This window comes from Hippocampus zosterae, chromosome 14 (genome assembly GCF_025434085.1).
Source record: "Hippocampus zosterae strain Florida chromosome 14, ASM2543408v3, whole genome shotgun sequence".
Classification (NCBI taxonomy): Eukaryota; Metazoa; Chordata; class Actinopteri; order Syngnathiformes; family Syngnathidae; genus Hippocampus; species Hippocampus zosterae.
The window spans coordinates 8,097,118-8,117,113 of record NC_067464.1 but is presented as its reverse complement, the minus strand read 5'-3'; the positions used below and the strand labels follow the sequence as shown (position 1 = coordinate 8,117,113).

Genomic DNA, 19,996 nt, shown 5'->3' with positions numbered 1-19,996 from the left:
ACAATAACGTCAACAGCTAGCTAGCCTACAATAACGTCAACAGCTAGCTAGCCTACAGTAACATCAACATTTTTCTGTCCTCTGACTGGTTGGTCATTGCAAGGTCAAGCTTAACTTGGAATTCGATATTTAAAAAGTGTTTTCATGTTCGTTAGATTACTCAAGATGACGTACGTTGCACAATTTCGTACGGTCGTACTACATTATAGTTTCTACTGTATAACTATGGCGAGATGGTGTTATCAATAGGCACACAACTAGATCTTAACTAATATCTTCATGTGACGAAAACAATTGGTAGGACTAAATTAACCCCCCCAAAAATGTCTTTTTGGGGGTGTAAAGCAAAACTCACCAAGACAGTACGGGCAGCACTGGCCCTTGCGCAAGACGGGCACCCTGCAGTTGGCAGGTGGGCAACGCTGAGAGAAACACTGAATGGTGCCGTTGTTGCAGATGCAGCTGGTGCAAGCGTTGGTCTTCCAAGAGTCTCCTGCTAGAAGCACGTCACCATCGTTGGTGATGCAGTACTCCTGCTGGCTGGTGTTCACTGGCAGTAGCGGACTCTGTGTCTCCTCTGTGGATACATGGAAACGCCATTCAAATAGGATAAGGGGGCTCCGTCGAAGACGTTTTTTGGTTACCGTTTCGTCCCGATTGTGTTGCTAACATGAGAATGTATTGGGATTTATGAACATTACAACTAAAACTGAGGAAGGCGAACTTCCAATTGGGGGGGAAAACATGCCAACTCCACACAGGAAGGCCGGAGCACTGCACCACTGCACTGTGAGGCGGACATGCTAACCAGTTAGCCCCTTAGCGGCATTTTAAAATAAATAAATAAATAAGCGAAGACTAATAAATTAAGGGGTCAAGTCTAAGTCTGAATGGATGAATTAATTAAGCAAGCGTGCAAAGCCAAGACTAGAAGAATACATCAATCAATTCAAGATGCTTCCCAAATGTTGAGTATAAACAAGGAATTTCAGCAGGCAGATGTTAATTCAGTCTGGGGCCTCATCCGCATATCTCATCCATTTCTCGAAGGGACCAAAAGTCTTGTCCTGACCCAAGTCTTGGCTCAACACTGCCCACCATCCACATCCATCATATGGCTCTGTCAGCGAAATGTGCATTATTCCCACATTCCTGGTGACACAGCCCACATATATATCAAATCTCAAGCCGTTCGCAATCTGCTTTTTTGAAGACGGATGCACCGATAAGGCGAGACTGACATTCTCCAAGAGAGACTCACAGGCACAGTCATACATTGCCGATTCGTAGGCCTCCTGCTTGAAAGCCGTTGCCACATCTTGGTGACTGAGTGATTGAGACTCGAGCTGTGAATAAAGATCTACGTGTGGTTTTGGGTCAGTTTATACGTGGGACATCATTGACTCCTTTAGGAGCAGCACAGATCTGGCGAGACAAGTTGGAAAGAGATAGATGACAACAGCCACTTCTCCATGTGTCTTGGCGACACCCAGCTCATGATGGCTGTAAACTCTACATTTCTAATTTTTTTCAGAAGATTTACCGATCGGATCTGTGACCGCAAGGTGGTCAATGCCTGTTGTGGCGGCAATCTCCAAACCCATCGGTGTACACCGGCGGTAAGGGATGCCGACAACATGAAGGAGGAGTCCTATCGGACCTGTTTGGCCTGTGGCACTCTGGAGGCAGCTGACGGGTACCGGCTGGCCAAGCAGACCGCAGCCTCGGCGGAAACTATAGGACATGGGATGAGTCCGGCAAGGCTTCAAGGAAATTCTGTCCCACCACCCGGCATCTCAGGAGGGGGAAGCAGTGTACCATTAAAACTGTGTAGAGTGGAGATGTGGCACTGCTGACCATGACTTGGGACTTTGTGAGGCGATGGGGAGGATACTTGGAAGACCTCCTCAATTCCACCGATGCCTTACTTTTGAGGAAGTAGAATCTGGGGCCTCCGAGCTGGGCTCTCCCATCTTTGGGGTTGAAGCCACCAAGGTGGTTAAAAATGTTCCTCGATGGCAAAGCCCCAGTGGAAGAGAGCCACCCAGAGTTCAGGGACAGTGCCGCAGGGTGTTCCAACCTCAGTGGGACCAGGCTCGTCTTCTTGGAGCTGTCTATTAAGGGGTGCTTGGGAGGAGGGTCTGTCGGGAGGTCGGATCTTGGATTCACGTGCGCAATGGAGTTTTTCTAATTATCGGTCAATCTTACGTTTCTACCCTCACCGAAGGTCACGAGTTGTGGGTGCTGACTGCAAGATACCGGATACATGCGGACAAAATTAAATTACTCCGCAGGGTGTCTGGGCTCTCCCTTAGTGGTAGAGGTGAGAAGTTTCATCATCCCGGAAAGACTCCGAGTCGAGTCGCTGCTTTTCTACGTTCAGAGAAGCCAGAAAAGATGGCTTGGGCATCTAGTTAGGATGTCTCCTGAACGCCTGCCTCCCTGATGAGGTAGTCTGGTCATGCCCCATCGGTAAAAGGCTCAGGGGACGACTCCGAGCATGCTGGAGAGTCTGTATCTCCCGATTGGCCTGGGATTGCTTTGGTTTGAGTTGGAAGGAGTGGCTGCGGAGAGGCTCAAACTGCTGCCCCTCACAACTCAACCCCAGACATGCGGTAGAGAATGAATAGATGGATGGATTTATCAGAACTTGCTTCATATCTTTGATCATGTACACTCCTCTATACCAACGAAATAGCAGAAAAATGAAATGCTCCCCTGCGAGATTGCAGAATGCATTTCATTAACTTTGTGACATTTTGGTTTGATGTTAGGCCACAAGGTTTTTGGGGGGAATAGAGAATATGTGGTTCTCTAAAGGTTAGGAAACACTGCTATCCTCAAGTCTTTTAACAACTTACCTAGACACACATGACAACAGGTGTCCTGGTTCTTGGTTGGTGTCTGGCACAGAGCCGGGGGACAAACTTCAGTGTCGCATAGGACACGCCCCTGTCTGCAGGTGCAACGTATACACTCATCCAGGTCCCAGGTCTCCCCTTCCACGTAAAATTCCCCACCAGGGGCTCTGCACACCACCATGTCCATCCCCTCCGGCAGGCCACTACCTGATTCGTCTGAAGTGTTGCAAGAGGAGAGAAATGGGGTCACATTTAAACATGTTGAGAAGCATGAGTAAACAGGGATTCAGAAATCAGGAGCTCATAGCACTGGAAATTTTGTCCAAGGTTGTGTTTTGATTCCAGGTGACATCTGCAAAGAGTTGGAAATCTGTCCAAGGGATGCATAGTGGTGTCTTGAGGTGTCGACAATTTTATTTGTTGCCAAAACAGGAAAGCAATTAACTTGAAGGAGAGTATATTTGTGTTGTGCATTAACTAAGGATTATTCTAATAATAAATTAATCTGCATTTTGGCAATGGATGAATCCAATTTATGAAACCAAGAAAAGTGTAGATTTCCTTCCCTTTATTCAACGTGGTATGATGTGACCTTCATGGTGCAGAAACTGCACAAACATGAATTATGATCAGTTCCTGGTGTGGTCCAAAACATATCAGAAAAATGACCAAAATGTTGATTCCCCCCCCCGCCCCAAAGTAAATGTCATTGTATGCAAATGCCGCAAAAATAAATAAATAAATAAATAAATAAATAAATACATACGGTGAGTCCGCTTTCAAATTTGGGCTCCGGCCTACATGTGTGACGTTTGCATTTGCTTGCAAACTATATACAAGGCATGTTCGGTGTATTGACGACCAAGTTATCCCTAAGTGCGAACGTGAGTGGTTGCGTGTGCCCTGCGATTGGCTGGCAAACAGTCAAATCAGACAAAAGTCAGCTGGGTTGGGCTACAGCACACCCGTGACCCTAATGAGGTGTAAGCTGTGTAAAAAAAAAAAAAAGGATGGGTAGTTGGAGTAATTTAGTCTCATACCCTCACACGTAGGACAACACTGGTCAGGCTTCATGACTGGATGAGAGCAGCTGGGCACAGGACAGGTTATGAGCACGCACATCTCTCGTCCGGAATGACAGTAGCAGTCACGGCAACCATCATGCCAGCTTTCGCCTTCCTCATAGCGGTTGCCATTCGAGGTAAAGCAAAAGCCGGGAACTGGGATGGGGGCGGTGGTGCTCGGGGAACGGGCAGTATCTGGACAAGGAAAAGATTCAAAAGGGTCATTTTACTCTCTGGTCAAAAGAGAAGTATCCTGTTATTGACTTGGAGCGCAAACCTTCCCAAAGCCAAAGTCGATGGATTTAACCCAGACTAGCTTTTAGTGCCAGTTGCAATCCACTTGGATCAGGAAGAGAGCCAAACTGAAACTTCGGAGTTGAAGCACAAGTTGAGATGTGCCCTCTCTTTCATTTCCATCCGTTTATTTTTTTTCTTTCATTTTCATTTTTCAAGAAATAATTTCTCAACACTGAATATTTTGACAAACCACATCAAGACATTCCCCAGCTCTCCAAGTTTGTACCCTCCGTTTGTCTGCGAAAAGTCTGCGAGTCTTTCTGTTTGTAAAGAGCCAGTAGAGCCAATCGCACTGACACTAGCACATGTTGAGGTTGAAATATTTATAACACAGCTTAAAATAAATAAATAAACACTTCCTGTAAAATGGAGGATAAATCAGTCCTCTGGATTTTAACTTGGAAGTTGAGGGAATCTAATTAGACTTTCAACCATAGCTACTGGATAAAGCCAAATACCAACCAAAAGCCCGAAAAGGCAAACATTTAAGTCCCCGCAGAGGAGCAGCCAGAGGTCACAGGAAATCAAAAGTACAGCTTTGTAGAACAAACTCACACATAGATTTTCACCATGTTTCCATCCGTTTACTTTTATACTGACTCACAGTGATGGAATTGTGCGCGTGAACAAGACGCGCTAACAATTTGACTGGATATTTATTATCCCGGAACCCTAATGAAAACCCATGTTCAGACCGCTGGCCTGGGCTATTTGCGTCACGAAAAGCTGGGCTGGCTCGCAAACTCATTTTGCTGAATGCAACACTCTTATACCAAGCACAGAAACTGACGGTAGTTCAGACGATTGCAGGTGAAGTGCAAATATAAACAAGGACACGACTGGGCATTGCCAGGCATGTAAAAATTATACAAGGGGGCGATAATACGCTACACTTTAATATATGTGATTATTAAACTCTCCAACAGAGCATTGTGCCACTTTAATGCCTAATGACAGCTACCAGGGATCACAAACCTCAACCAAGCTGCACAATTACTAAAACAGCGGTACCTCTTCTTATGACATTAATTGGTTCTGGCAGAAATTTCTTAACTAGAAAATTTTGCAAGTAGAGACGCGTTTTCCATGTAAATGACCTAATCCGTTCCAAGCCCAGCCAAAATTCAGACATAAATGTTTGCATTTTATCGCCGAATCCATGACAATGCATTTAAAGTAAACTCATGTATTGTTCCTTGACTTGAGCAGGGGCAATACATTCCATTTTGCGTTCTGTCATTAAGTTTGAGGTACCTTTGCACATGCAGATCGAGCAGCCCTTCTTGTTCTTCCTGTAGCCATCGCTGCAGTGTTTGTCGCAGGTGAAGGGGGGGCACCTGATACAGCGGCACATCTCACAGCCGTGCTTGTTGCGACTGAGGGGGTCACACACACACACAAGCCATAAAACACTAACACATGGATAAGTTTGAATGCCGTTGTGTTGTGTGGCACATAGCGAAGACCAGATGCCGGGCTCTGGTAGAACTGACATCTGGAGCTGCTTTTCTTCATTTCTGTAATGGCTGCCTTTGAAGGAGGCCAAATAAAAAGACCAACATGAGAGATCCTTGTGGTTTGCACATCATACAAACCCAAGACCCAGTCGAAAATCCAATTCAGATGCTTTCAATGTAACCCGTTGCATCATTATTGCTCCTTAGGCCCCTGGCACTCTTCGTTAGAAAAGCGGCCCATACATAAGAAGCAATGAAGCCAATTGGATTGGGATTGTCGAGAGAAACGGTCAAAGAAGGGCTTTCTTGTCAAACTGAGGTGGATTTTTTGATTGACTGAAATCAGAGGAAAGTGTGGATCCAAATCTTAGGGCAGGTTTAGAATTGAGCGCGCGGAGCAAAAATACCCCAACTCGCATCTAAATATCCTCCTATTAAAACGTGGACGAGGTGCAAGTTGATAAATTGGCAAAGAAACGGACTCAAAGTCGAAGCAACACTCACGCTGCCCTCGATGGGGCAAGCAGACAGTCGAAACGACAACTTGGGAAAAAAACTAAACAACAAAAAACAAGCACCAATTGTTTTTAACGCCACTAAAACGGAATGACATTAAGACCGATCGCAATCTGTGTGGAATGACTGGAACGTCCCACCCATTCCTTTTTCTATCGCTCTGATCATGTTCCGATTTGCAGGGAGCAAGAGTCTGCCCCAGCTGACTACAAGCGAAACGCAGACGACACCCTGGACTGGTCACCAGTCCGTCACGGGACACAGATCAAGTCAAACAACCGTTTCCCGTCACTATTTTGGGAACTTATCGGATCAAAATTAGGCGAATGACAAATACAATTGGGCAGACCCATTGAGTGTATGAGACTCGAGTGATTTATCGTCGACATTTTGCATTATAATTACGTTTCAGGTGGACTTACCTCTTACTTTAAATACACCGGTGCAAGTCCAGCACAAAGTGCCGTCAAACTGCACACATGGGAATTTTCTTTTTCTTTTTTTTTTTTACAAAAGTGTATCTTTTCAAAATGAAGCCCTGAGAATATCACTCAATCGCATTGCATCAATCTAGAGAAGAGAGATTGTGAGTCATCAGGGACATATTCAAATTGTTCGTCTGTAACTTTAGACAAAACAAGACTCACCGCAAAACCTTGAAGAAGTTCCGGAAGAGTCGAAATTGTGCTAAAAAGGCACCGATTCAACATTGAGTAATTAAATGTATTCCTGTTATAAGGTACAACGCCTTGTCGTTATGTACCGTTAAATTGCGGTGTGATGTATCACTTAAACTATTCCAAAGGGAGATCCACTGTGGATTTGTGTCAACCTGCACGTGGACTGAGGATAATGGACAAAAGCTGCTTGACAAAAAAAAATAAAAACAGTTGCTTATGAAAGATGGACTGCGAACTCACTGCTGCTGATGTTCCAACTCATCCTTTTACCTCTCAGGAGCCAAGTGCAGATATGAATCAGGCCCTTTCTTTGACCACAGTTCCAACGTAGGCGTTTTTGGCAGATCAAAACCATCCCAATGTGTATTATATTACACAATACGCTTTTTATCCTTGTGTATTTTTGATTGTGGTGTTGCAAGAGATTGACCATTTGCAAAAATGGGCAATTTTCAATGAAATGCGACGAGTTTCCACATATTTCATCCACTCGGATGGGTTGAAGACGAGAGTTGGCGGGAGACATGAGGGGCCTTGGATGGATGGACAAACCAATGGCAGAAATAGATTGCTTCGCTGGCATTTGAAATTAATAAAAAAAAAAAATTCTAAGATAAGAATTCCTCTTTTAACTTCAGCAGTTTTCACATAAGCTGTGGTTTGCGGGTGGGTTGGGGGGGGGGGCAGCTATGTAAATGTTGATGCACTTAGGAGACCTTAACGCCTCCCTTTCCCTCCCTGCTTGAATGAGGTGCTTTGTGTCACAACAAAGCGTCACACATTACGAACACGGCTAAAAAGGCCGTATCACACTCGAATACAGCACAAGAATTCATCAGCTTATATTTAGCATTTGATAATACCAATCTTGGCTGTGAACCGGTTCAGGGTGTCCTGAAGACACACTGCACCTCTGTCCACCTATTTTGGATGATTTTTTTTTTCTCCTCCACGAATTGCAGTTGCACAGTCCAGAGTACAGTGTGGAGAATAATTATCCGACCGTGTCGCTCTCTTTCTATATTCCTGTTTGTAGCCTGTACCCAACTGTAGAAATGGACACTCATTGACAATTGCATAATTTCCCGCAGCGACCTTGATGCTCTCTGACGGCATGCAGGCTAAGTGTCCTGTTTGGGAAGCACCAGTGTGTTATTTATTTCGTCGCCTTGCATTTGTCACGTGTAAATGTAATCGGTAGTGTCCGACTGAGTAATTTTGAGGACTATTGACGACGCACAGCAGGATTTCTTGTACTGGCTGCTTTTATTCGTCTCGATCGGAAAGCCTGACGAAAATAGCAGCAAACAATGTCCTGGTGTCAGTTTATGATACGGCGTGCCCCTGCATAGTATTAAAATGCTTAAAATTGCTCCCCACCCGCTGGAAAAATGCTTAACTCTCCATGGACATCAAGAGAAAAAGGGGAGAGGAAATGACAACAGTTGACCTTTTTGAACAAGTCCAAAACAAATATTACAAAGGAGTTCAGTTATTGTGTGTGTGTGTGCGCGTGCGCATGTACTCACACAAATCCATAGAGGCAGGTCTTGGCGCAGGTCAAAGGTCGGCACCTGGGCACAGGGACGCTGCACTCGCACACCTCGCAGCCAAAGACGTCCCTCTCGTATCCCGTGGGGCATTGCAGGGAACAATATTTTCCCAGGTCGGGGCAGGAGTCATCTGAAAGAGTTGAAGCGAAGGTCAGCTGATGACAGGCACAAGTCGTTCATCAGAAGCGCAGGCAGCAGTGACTACGGGGCGGCTCGCAGGCTACATTCTTGGGGACAGAGTTCGTCGCCATGGACACGGACAAGTTGGGATGGATATGAACTTGTATACACAGCTGTCAAAGCCGCAGGTCTCGATTTCCCTTTGACAGAACTAATGCAAGAACATTGTCAGAACCGGCGTGCAAATATGCATCTATATGACAACAAGTGAGTACAAAATAAGGTTTTGACAAGAATGTTAAGCATTGCTTATTCTGTGCAAGGCTAACTTCAAAAAAAGGGTTTCATTGGTTCCGTATGCGAACCCGTAATCCATGTCAGCATCCTGAAAATGTTTCAAAATTGCATTGTATTGCATAAATGTGAAGTTCTCCATTGTGAGACAAATAAAGTTTTTTCTTATCTTATAAAAACATTAAAACATTGCTGGAGATCAAGAAAGTGTCATTACTGTACGTACTGTGTTGCATTAATGTATTGGAAGAATGTCACACGTGGAAGTTAAGCGTGAGGAAATTCTTGATTGCCGCATAGTTGATGACAGACAGCATGTCAACAAGATCTTATTATGACAAATTAATCATTTTGGAAATTGAGTAAAAAATAAAAAATAAAAATTGCAGTCTATTTTAAAGCCCGTTTTCACATGTTCACAATTTTAGGCTGCAAAAAGGCCACTTTCTCTTAATGTAACTGCCTTAATCGGTTATCACTATCCTGTAAATGGACATGTTTGAGAAATTCCATGACACTCCTAACCAATTTTCCTCCACCGTAAGCGACGAAAAGCAAACTTACTATTAAGACACTGGCAGAGCAGACATCCATTGACGTCTTGATAGAAGCCATGAGGACAGTCGTTCTCGGAAAGGGTGCAGTTTTCCAGAGGAGGGCACAGCATGGGGCTGACCGTTTCATAGGAAGGTTCTGGAGAAAGAAAATCGAGATGGATGGGAGACCACATCGAACCGACAGTGGTACCTCTACTTACAAAATTAATTGGTTCTGGAAGAAATTTCTTAACTTGAGAATTTTCTAAGTAGGGACGCATTTTTCATGTAAATGCCCTAATTCGTTCCAAGCCCCCATAAAATTCAGACATAAACGTTTCCTAAAGCATAACAATGCATCAAAATATGGAACAAATACATGTTACACTTAGATTATTGCACATAATGTAAAAAAAAAACAAAGATTAAAGAATAAAAATGATGGTCATTTAACCTTCAACTGCGTCCTCATCGTTTTTTGCCCTCTTTAGTTTGTGTTCTCACTCAGAAGTGGATTTTGCCGTTTTGTAAAGAACTGATCCAAGGACGTTTGCATTTGTCGGATTTTAGCAATCCTTCGAAAATGTCCAAGGGAATTATCAGCAAAGTGAGCGATCGCCAGACTGGTGAACACTTTTTCTGGGTGTTTCACATTTCGGGAACGTCTCATGGCCTGAGGGGCGAATGACGAGGATGCTGCATCGACACATATCTATCTATTCATCTATTGACCATCATAGCCAATGGGATGCCAGCATGATGCTCGGTAGTAGCCAATGGCAGAGCAGCTAGTAAGTACAGTATGTTGCGTTCTGGAAACTCTGAGTTGCGAGTAGGAGCCCATCCTGTATTTTTGCCTTTTGTATCTTGAATTTTTTTTCGTAACAAGAGGCAATATTTTCCTGTTCAGACCTGTCGTAACTTGAAAATGTTGTATGTAGAGGTACCACTAGAAAAAGAAACAATATATTTCCGGGCTTCCATGAGTTGTATTAGTGCTGCCATAGCATGTAGTGGGCTTTTTTAAATTATTTTTTTTATTACCTACTTTAAATCTCTACCTCTTCAGACTTCTCTCATTTTAAAGAAAAAGAGTAATTGCGGATAAATCGAGACTGGAGGGCCGCAGTAAAATACACATTGCTGTTGTGATGAGAGCGAAGAGACAAAAGCACACAAAGTTCACGTGCTGTGAACGTCCTGTAAAACGCTCAAGTGGGAGGAACAGTGCAATGAGCTGTAACTAATTATGCGCGCGTGCACGCACACACACGCAAATAAAGGAGGGATCCACATCAGCTCTGCAGCACTCCTGTTTTTAAAGTGCTTTATGATGTGCCTCGCACACAGGTGGGTCTAATTTTGGCGGGCAAGAGTAATAAAAGGCACACAAAGAGCCCCACAGCTTGAAGAATGCTCTGCGGCCTCCGCTTTAATGAGCCCATGCCGACATTGCCTCTGAAGTCAAACTGCAGGGTTAACGGGAGCCTGCAACACATGCTCACTTCATAAAGTCTTTGAACCGCATCGACGCGGGGTTCGAGAACGATAACAAGACGTTTCACGCGCTGCTCCGTATACCTTCGCAGAAGGGGCAGCACTCGCCGGGGATCTTGACGGGATTCTGGCAGCTTTGCTTGCAGGCCATGGCCGTGCAGTGCGGCTCGCCATCCACACACTGGCAGAAGGTGCAGTCGTCCTCTTTCCACTGCTCCTCGTGGGCTCGCAGCTTGTTGTTCACCCAGCAGCTGGCCTTTGTGCTGTCTACTGAGAGGAGCTCCACATCTGGGAAGAAAGCGAGGGGAGACGCAGGGGAGCGAAGAAAATGAAAGGGGGGAAAAAAAAAACCTCATTCAGATATATGTGGTCGTTTGCTTTGGCGACCTTGGAGCGAGGTTAAAAAGCAATGCCTCAGTCCGATGTATGTTGTGTGCCCCTACTGTAAGTAGTAGCCGGGAATATGATACTCCAAGTGGGGAGCTAATAAGATGAGGAAACTGGCCAGACACCAAAAGCTATGAAGACGACGCTGTTGGATTTGGATGACTTTGGTTCCTGACTTATGAATGGATTTAACTTGAACGAGGGCCGTTTCATGATGCGGCACCGAGATCCTTTCAACTCGGTGGGGGTAATCGTCGTAAATGCTTGGCTGTGCTGAAAGCCGGGATGGCCAAGGTCCCTCATGATTTGACGACAAAGCAAAAAAAAGAAGCGCCGGTGTATCGTCCAAAAGGTTTGGATCGGCAAGTTATGGGACAACGAGACCTTTTTTTTCCCTGTGGTGCAGAATATACTTGGGCCATTTGATTTCATTCATGCGAAGGCTTTTTGTGACACAACCAAAAAGGTTACAACCGCTAAGCTCTCTCACAAAACATCGACTGCTTTCCAGGTCTCTCCGTTTCTTCAAATGGATGGTCATTCCACTTTTAGCGCTGTGGTGCAACACCAACTCTGGTATGTTAATTTCCCTAGTTGGCAACTTTCTCCCACGGGGCACAGTTCAGCGCAGGGCGACCTGCTCCAGCTGGAGTCGCTGAATGAGGTGTGAAAGAAACTTAACAGTAGACGTTATGTCAGTAAAATTATTTATTTTTTTACACAGCTCACACTACTATTTAAATAACTCCATGCCCTTGCTACTGTTTGCAAGGTCATCATGGGTACAAAGAGACTCTTCAAGTCAGGAAATGTATCTATGAAGAAATGTGATGACGGACTTTCACTTGTCGTGGCTGATTGTGAATTTGACAATTGTACTTTATTCCTTAAGAGCCAATGGACCATAGGCACAGCAAAACATGAAGCATTTCTGGTGGAAAGGTCAAGTGGCTTAACAGTTTCCGCCATGAACATATTTCAAGGTAGTGCGACGCATGCTAGCACGATTTTTAAAGACGAGGTCGCCGGTGCCCAGCGATTCAACTCGGACTCGCATTGTAACTACAAAGAAGAAAGGAAGTTAATCGTCGCAGAGTTTCACCATGACAGCGAATTCAACAGTCGGTGGCGGTCGGAGTTCGAATTAGCTCCACTCACAAAGCTGTCATCTTTCCAGCAGACAGCAGGTGAACTTTGATGTTGTCATTGTTAAGCACGATACGCTTGCCAGATGACCAAACGTTAACACGCCACCGTACTGCCAACTAAGTGTAGTGAGCATTGAGTCCATTAAAGTTGATTTCAAAAACCCTGTTATGCTCAACTTGCATCGGAGTCCAGTGACATTGCTCCAACCAGGAGAGCTACACCTACTGAACTGACAGACTTTAGGGTTTAAGATTGTTTGGCCTTGGTAGAGGCCAACGCTATGCTGTGTTCCATTCTAGATGACATCATTTGATATTTCATTCCAGACTGAACTTCCTCGAGGCGGTTATGATTTAAAATTTTGTGTATTCATTAAAAAAAAAACTACCTAAGCAGACAGGACAGCATTCTCCCTCTGGAATGTAGAAGTTCTCACAGTCGAGCTCAGCGCACTCCGCCTTGGAGCAGAAGGAGATTCCTCCCCGGCACTGGCACAGCCAGCAAGGGTCCATTCGGTACACTTCACCATCGGAGAACTCCTTTCCGTTGTGCACACACTTAGGGGACACTGAAAAGAGGAAACAAAAAAAAATAATAATTACGCTTAAAAGGTCCCTAAGCCGACAGTCAGGCAGTACTGGAGTTTGTCTTTTCATCACCATTTCATTTTCTTACCAAGCGCAGTGCACAAAAAAAATGACTGTCCTATGTTAGCATTCATCGAAAGCAACTGGCACTGAGGGACACAATGATGGCTGAGGCTAACCATATGGGTTGGCATGGTGTGTGTTGGACAATAAAGCAAAGGCGACGGGGAGAACTTTCCAAGGGATCTGTTAAGCAGCGAAAGAGTGTCGGACGCTCGCTGTACAGAGTAAAAGAAAACAGAAGTGGTTCTGAGGTTTTGGCAGAAAGCCGCCTTGTGTGCTAACGGCAAGGTGGAGTCAATCAGCCCTCTTTATGACAATTTAACATTTCTTTGTGACAGATGAATCTCATGCCCTGGAAAATGATCAGTTAAGACCTCTCAATCAAGTTGGTAGTGATGAAAAGTCGGGTGACTCATCGTTGTGTGAACCGAATTCAACACACAGCCACCAGCATCAGATACAGACGATGGGATAACGGACCATTTGCAGTCACAGAGGCTTTGCCCGAGCGACCTGAATTGAACAGAAGTTAACTCTACTGCAGCGGTCCTCAACCTATTTTTGCCTCACGACCGGTTTATTTTCAGGGACCGGCCTTTTAGATGTGGTGAATAAATATAACAAAATAATATGATATGACCTGCACGAAAACAGTGATATGTTCTAAGCATATTAATAATAACAATAAACGCGAATCATGACAGGAAGAACGTCCGATCTGGCCGCAACAATCTGGTCGCTATGGTAATGTTTAAACGTGCCTTCAAAATAAGACATGCCGCAAATACAAAGTGCATGAAAAATACAACTCACCATCGCCGCTTATTATGCAGAGTGGGCTTGGTGCGTGGGAATCACCCGTTGAGATAAATGTCTTTTAAGTTGGACTCCTGATACCGTCTATTAAATGTAGCCTTTTTTTTCTTGAAAGTTGAAGGCTCCTATCTTCTGTCTCCTGGCTGAGACCTTTCCTCCTCCCAAAGAGATTTGTTTTTTTACTCATTTTGCGAGCTCCCAGATTTCATTTTAGCGGTAACCTATCATGTGACCGCGTCAAGAGTCACATAATGTAAACGGATGTAACAGAGGATCCGGTAATTTTTCAAAATAAAACATCTTTCAGAGTCCGAAATAAACAAAACTGAAGTAATGCAAGTTATTTATTCTTTCTGTGCAGCCCGGTACCAAATGACCCACGGACCGGGGGCTGGGGACCGCTGCTTTACTGCATAGCGGAGCTTTAAAGCCTAAATAACTGACCTGTACCCCACAACACATTTTGGCACCCTCTAAATAGATCCCACGATCCTCTTTTGGAATCGTTGGTGGGTTGTCAATCTGCTTTGACCATATTCACAGGGCTGAGAGTTCACACCCCCGCACTACCATTAAAAAAAAGGCTCAATGAGTTTTAACATTGGCAGTCAGAGTGAAAATCCCCAAGATAACGTACAGTAATGTTACGATTGTGGTTCTGCGTGTTTCTTGCAGACCCTCAAGCTGAGAAGCAATCAATCAGTGTGCTGCACTCAGCCTTCTTGCCCAGCGCCGACCTAAAGTTTCGGAAAACTAGTGTTGTCCTAAACATCTACACCCAAAGCTGAGCACATGGGACGCGAAGACGCCCCCAACCTAATTGTCAGTACTCAGCAGGCCTATCGCAAACAAACAGAATCATTGTTAACTTTTGTTCTCTTTTCCAGATAATCGCAAAAAGCACTCCGTTCCCAGCCGACAATGGCGCAACTCTGAAAACAGGTGGAACATGGTGTCACTGCAGCCCGTGGACCTGGACACCCCCCCACCCCCCGCCCAAGTGGGACGAACCCAGAGCCAAATGGGCAATGGAAACCTGGGAGTCATCCCAACAGTGGATACAATGTGCCAATGAAAGCATGTTGTATTTAATTGTAGTCTCTGACATAGCCTTGGTCCTCAGGTTTCTTGCCAGTCCTTGAGGACCTTTTGTTGACCTTTTCAACGTTATTTACAGGAAAAGCCCTTTTTGATTTTGCATGGCCTGGGTTGACCGAGGCTGTAATAAAGGAAAAATTAGGGCTATTATTTCGATAGATCTCAACAGGGATGACAGCGAGTCTTGGTGCCCGTCCTCGTCAATGTCCCGGTCTATTGAACTTTGCATCACCATGCGCAGGCACGCGTGGCTAACAGACAGTAGGGGCCGCACAAAAGGCATCAAGCCTTACACCCAAAGAGCAGCAGACACTTGTTATCAAAACACTGATCCCATGGCTCCCGCGGCTGCCATTCAGCGCCCGACAGCCTGCCGGATTCGATTACCCTCCCGACTGGCAGAATGAAGCACATAAAAAGCATTCCCATCAATGAACTGTTGAACCTTTTCCCTCTGGACGTGTGACCAGACAAGAACCCTTTGACACTGCACTTCTGTTGAACAAATTCATAGCCTAAGCACTTTCCTGGTCACTGGGTTTGTTAAGTCCATTAATTCCAGGACATGGCATCCATTTATACATGTGGAAGCGCCAGAATGGGAATTTGTTCTGTTGGTAAAACAGCGAATATTTGTTGAGAGCGCAGAGTAAACAGAGCACTCGCACGGGTCCCCTCCCAGCCTCATTGGCTCTCTTGGGGCCTGAAACATGAAGCAGGATTTGGAACTTCAATCCGAGTTTCCAGCAGTGTTGTGATGCTGGGCCGCTAAAAGCCTTTCAAAAAAAAAAAAAAAAAACATAACAAGGGGAAAGCTGCACAAACAGCAGAAAGGTCTCCGAGGAAGTTACCCAAGACACTCGTTGTATTTCCTGGATGAGCATTATATGAAAACTGTTAATGGACTGCAGGGGGACTTTCTTGACTCATTCGTCTTTGTCAGGTCTGTTTAGTTGACTAAAAGACGGATTACAGAACTTTTAGTTGAGAGCTTGACATCATCAAGAGCTGTTTTGCATGATTTGTATTTATTCTCCACATGCCCCAAAATCATATTCTTGCTCTTGTGTATACTTTGCTGAATAATTTGAACAAATCATTGGCTCACCTACACCAGCTTCAGTCAAAGGTTTTCCTTGCGTGCCATTAGTCTTAAAGCTAAACTTTCCAATCAGTTATTGGACAATTGACGTTGGATTGTCATTTACGTGAATGTGTGTAGCTACAGTATACAGTGAAACTCTTCTACAACGACACCTACATGGGTGAAAATACCCCCTAGTGTGATAATATCTTCATGCATTAACACCATTCCCACTCTCCTGCCCCCCATACAACGAAAAAACACCCTGTTGTGTTATACGAAATCTTTTTCTCTGGACTTGCCTCGCGATGAGAATCACTATAACGAAGTCTAATCCAACAGCGACCTCTACTGCTTCGTTCGGAAACGGCAACAGCAACCATCACAATGGTTTACACATGCGTCGTAGTCCAGGAAGTATTTGTTATTGTTAGTTTCAGATGCAGCAAGAACGTTGCATTGCTAAAATGGCTAAAAAACGGACCTTTGGATGTCAAGCAGCTAAGACAAGAAGAGCTCTGACACTGGAAGAGAGGGTAAAAGTGATTAAAATGAACGACAGAGGAAGCAAAATAAAAGAGATTTTCCAAGAAATTGATGTAACTGCAAGTGAATGCTGATCGTAAATTTCGCAATTTCTTTCCCTTTTTTTCTTTCTACACTAACTATATGAAGTGTCATATAAGTGTATGCTCATACTTATGTACTATTTGAATAAAAAAAAAAAGAGTACACAGCGAAAAAACCCCTGTTGTGAAAATTTTCTTGCTGCAAACATGATTTGGTTGTAGAGGAGTTTCACTGTATAATCGTGTGGGTCACAGTTGCCAGAATTCCTTCCAGTCCTGTCATATACTGTTACTGTTTTTTAAAAACGTATTTTACTTCAGCAATTCCAATGTAGATGGGTGAGAATAAACTTCTATCTACTGTAATCAGCAGCTTTGTGTCCTTTTGGTCAGCAGGGGTGAGAAGGTTCACGAGAGAATAATTGTCCACAAGAAGGAGATGAATCTCTCACCTCCTCTGAGCATAACCACAACCTTCCAGCGGGAGAACAGTCAGAACGGTTTGTGTATAGTGCAGTTGGGTGGAATCACCTTTCTGGCACTCAAAGACATCGCAGCAGTCTCCAGGCTGACCACTGGCCTTGCTGAGTGGCACAGCACGCTGCCCGCTCGGGCAGTTGGGTCGGCGGCAGGCCCCAAAGTCGCAGGTGCACTGGGGTGAAATGGAGGGGCAGCAACCAGCAGGAGGTGTGTAGCTCTTGGTCAAGACTGAGCCTTTTGGGCATGACGACGCCTGGAGGGCAGGACAGGTAACGCTCGCGCACCTGAGTTCATCTGTAACAGACAGACATCAAGACACAGGAGGGTATAAGCGTGCATGATTTATACGCAGGAAATATACATTAGAATTAGCAGAATTTATTCTGCATCCGAACAAAGAAACTGGTAAAGGGTCCTACACACACAATTACAAGATTTAACAGAGTATAATAATATTGTACAGGATGTTAGAGACTAATGAATGAACGTCCAACCGGATAAACCCACTCTGATGAAATGGTGAAAACAGGAACGCAAGAGCCTCTTGCACAAATATTGGCTAGCTCACACCTCACACTCAGTCAAGTGACTCAACAAAGACGCTACACTCCAATTACGGCTAAAAACTCAAGCTTGCAACGCCATCCAACACAAACCCAACACACAGTTATTAGATCCTCACTTAACTCTGTGACAGCTTTACGGCATCCTGTCAGGGAAACCAGTGCGCTACTTTCGACGTGACGAGGGCAGGCCCGCACAGACCTCGTCAAAGGGGTCTGGCATCCAGACCCAGCATGACTGAACGGGATGGTAATCCAAGCAGTTCCTCAACAGAGCTTTTCTTCTTTCCCCTACTCCGCTTCACTTGGCATGCGTTGGTCTATACATTCACCAGAGCCAACATAATAGCTCTGATACCCCTTGTTAAGCGGGGAGGTGGGTGCAGGGCCACTGCAAATCTGAGCAAAGAGGCTGAAAGGGTGTATTTTGGAGGCTGTTCAGGAAAAAGAAAAAGTGGAAGGCCTCTGCACCAACATTGTTCGAGAACAGAATCTACCTTAGCAAGATTGGATTACCCCAACCAAATGGGACATTACATCTATTCTGGTCCTCAGTGCTGCGATAATGTAAACAACGCTGGCCTAGAGTGCGATTGGAAGCACAGACTCATGTTTTGTCCTCTGATTGTCAACCACTTCATGAAGCAATTTCACAGATCCGCTCCTGTAACAGTACACAAACACTTTGCACGGTGAAAGGAAATCTGAAAATCGTAGCGGGAGCAGAGATGATGGATGACAAGAATGCGTCAATAGACAATGGCATTAAAAGCTGGATTCTGAGTTAGTAGGTATGGGACGTACTTGGAAAAGTACCATGTGAACTTTGCCAACGAAATAGGGCAACAGAATGGGATGGTGCGAAAATTTCCAGCCTCAAACCCTGATGACTTGGAACCTAGAAGCATTGATCCCACAATCTATTCCCCCAATCATCCATCCGGGAGGTGCTGGAGTCTATCCCAGCCGTCTTCGGGCAGTAGGTGGGGGACACCCTGAACCGGTTGCCAGCCAATCGCAGGGCACACACAGACCAACAACCATCCACACACACACTAAGGGAAATTTTTGAGTGTTCAATCAGGCTGCCATGCATGTTTTTGAATGTGGGAGGAAACCGGAGTACCCAGAGAAAACCCACGCAGGCACGGGGAGCACACGCAAACTCATCATTCCAACCTTAAACGAAGCCATGTCGACTTCTGTATTTAGACTGGTGTGTGGGGTGGGGGGCACAGAAAGATGAAGATTGGAAAAACACTTGTTGGGGGGAGGGGGGCTTTGATAAATAGAGCGGGAGCGTAATTTATCTTTACTGTACTATTTATTCAGGGAGCTTGGGAAAATCGAGGACTGCCACAAAGCTCTCACTGAAAGGAGTCATAGAAACTCAGGGAAAAGCTCTGTATGCAATAATTTTTCACCTTATTCCTACAGCGGAGTTAAATTCATGTCATTGAACACTGACTGTCTACAACAAAGTCTGCCACACATCATTTCCAGACTGGTTTTGCATATGAAAACCTCATGTGGCTCCAAGTCATTGAAAACGCTCTGGAATGATCCCGTTCTGCACCGAGAAAAAAGAAGAAAAAAAACCCCACACCACTTTCAATGTATTGTATGTCTCCTAGAGAATGTTGATTACTCTTTCACGCTGATAATAGCTGGGGTTAGAGTGCACTGGGAAAGGCAGCTGTCAGACACGCTATTGTTATTCAAATGAACGGAATAAATGGAGTTCATTTGCAAAAGCTTACGTCCCTTGTGATTCTAATTAATATAATTTTCTGCCTCGCACATTTTCGAGCACAATAGCGGATGGGGAAAAGTCAACGGCAAATGGATTCTGTGCCGTTTGTGTTCTCTCGCTGGGCATGGATGGCTCTAATTAGAACCATTTTTGTCTTATAACAGCGGCCATACTCCAGTTTGCACAGACACAAAAGACCTGATTTGGGATGCTTGATTAAGTGTCTCGGGCCGAAATCACATTTTGTGCCTTTGTTCGACGCCATAGTTGCAGAGAAGAATAGTAAGAAGCCAGAAATGAAAAATAAACCTGTCCCACACTCACAAGTCATGCAGAAAGATATCCGAAGCTGGTCTTCAAGGAGCTCGGATAAGAAAATTGCACCATTACCACGGAATGAGCTCTTTCGTCAACAATGCCCGTTTCTGGCATCTCCGCAGCTCATTGATGAAAGAAAAACATCTCCTTTCGAAATGTTTTTTTCCCGCCCCTCACTCCAAACAAGGGCACAAGGCAAGCAGTCTTTCCCCAAACTGGAGCGCTTCAGCCAGGCAGAGGAGACTTGTGTTGAC

At 44.8% G+C, this 19,996-nt stretch overlaps 1 protein-coding gene across 1 annotated transcript in view; it reads right to left on the bottom strand.

Moving 5' to 3' along the window:
- The window catches only part of crim1 (cysteine rich transmembrane BMP regulator 1 (chordin-like)), a 34,425-nt gene that overhangs the window by 4,094 nt on the left and 10,335 nt on the right, over positions 1 to 19,996 (bottom strand). Inside the window, exons 4-12 of the mRNA XM_052085912.1 lie at positions 17,160 to 17,402; positions 12,800 to 12,979; positions 10,960 to 11,163; positions 9,407 to 9,535; positions 8,405 to 8,558; positions 5,477 to 5,598; positions 3,902 to 4,120; positions 2,862 to 3,077; positions 356 to 577 (exon numbers count right to left, since the gene is read on the bottom strand). Of these exons, the coding sequence (XP_051941872.1) occupies positions 356 to 577; positions 2,862 to 3,077; positions 3,902 to 4,120; positions 5,477 to 5,598; positions 8,405 to 8,558; positions 9,407 to 9,535; positions 10,960 to 11,163; positions 12,800 to 12,979; positions 17,160 to 17,402 (1,689 nt within the window). The remainder of the gene's footprint in view (positions 1 to 355; positions 578 to 2,861; positions 3,078 to 3,901; positions 4,121 to 5,476; positions 5,599 to 8,404; positions 8,559 to 9,406; positions 9,536 to 10,959; positions 11,164 to 12,799; positions 12,980 to 17,159; positions 17,403 to 19,996) is intronic.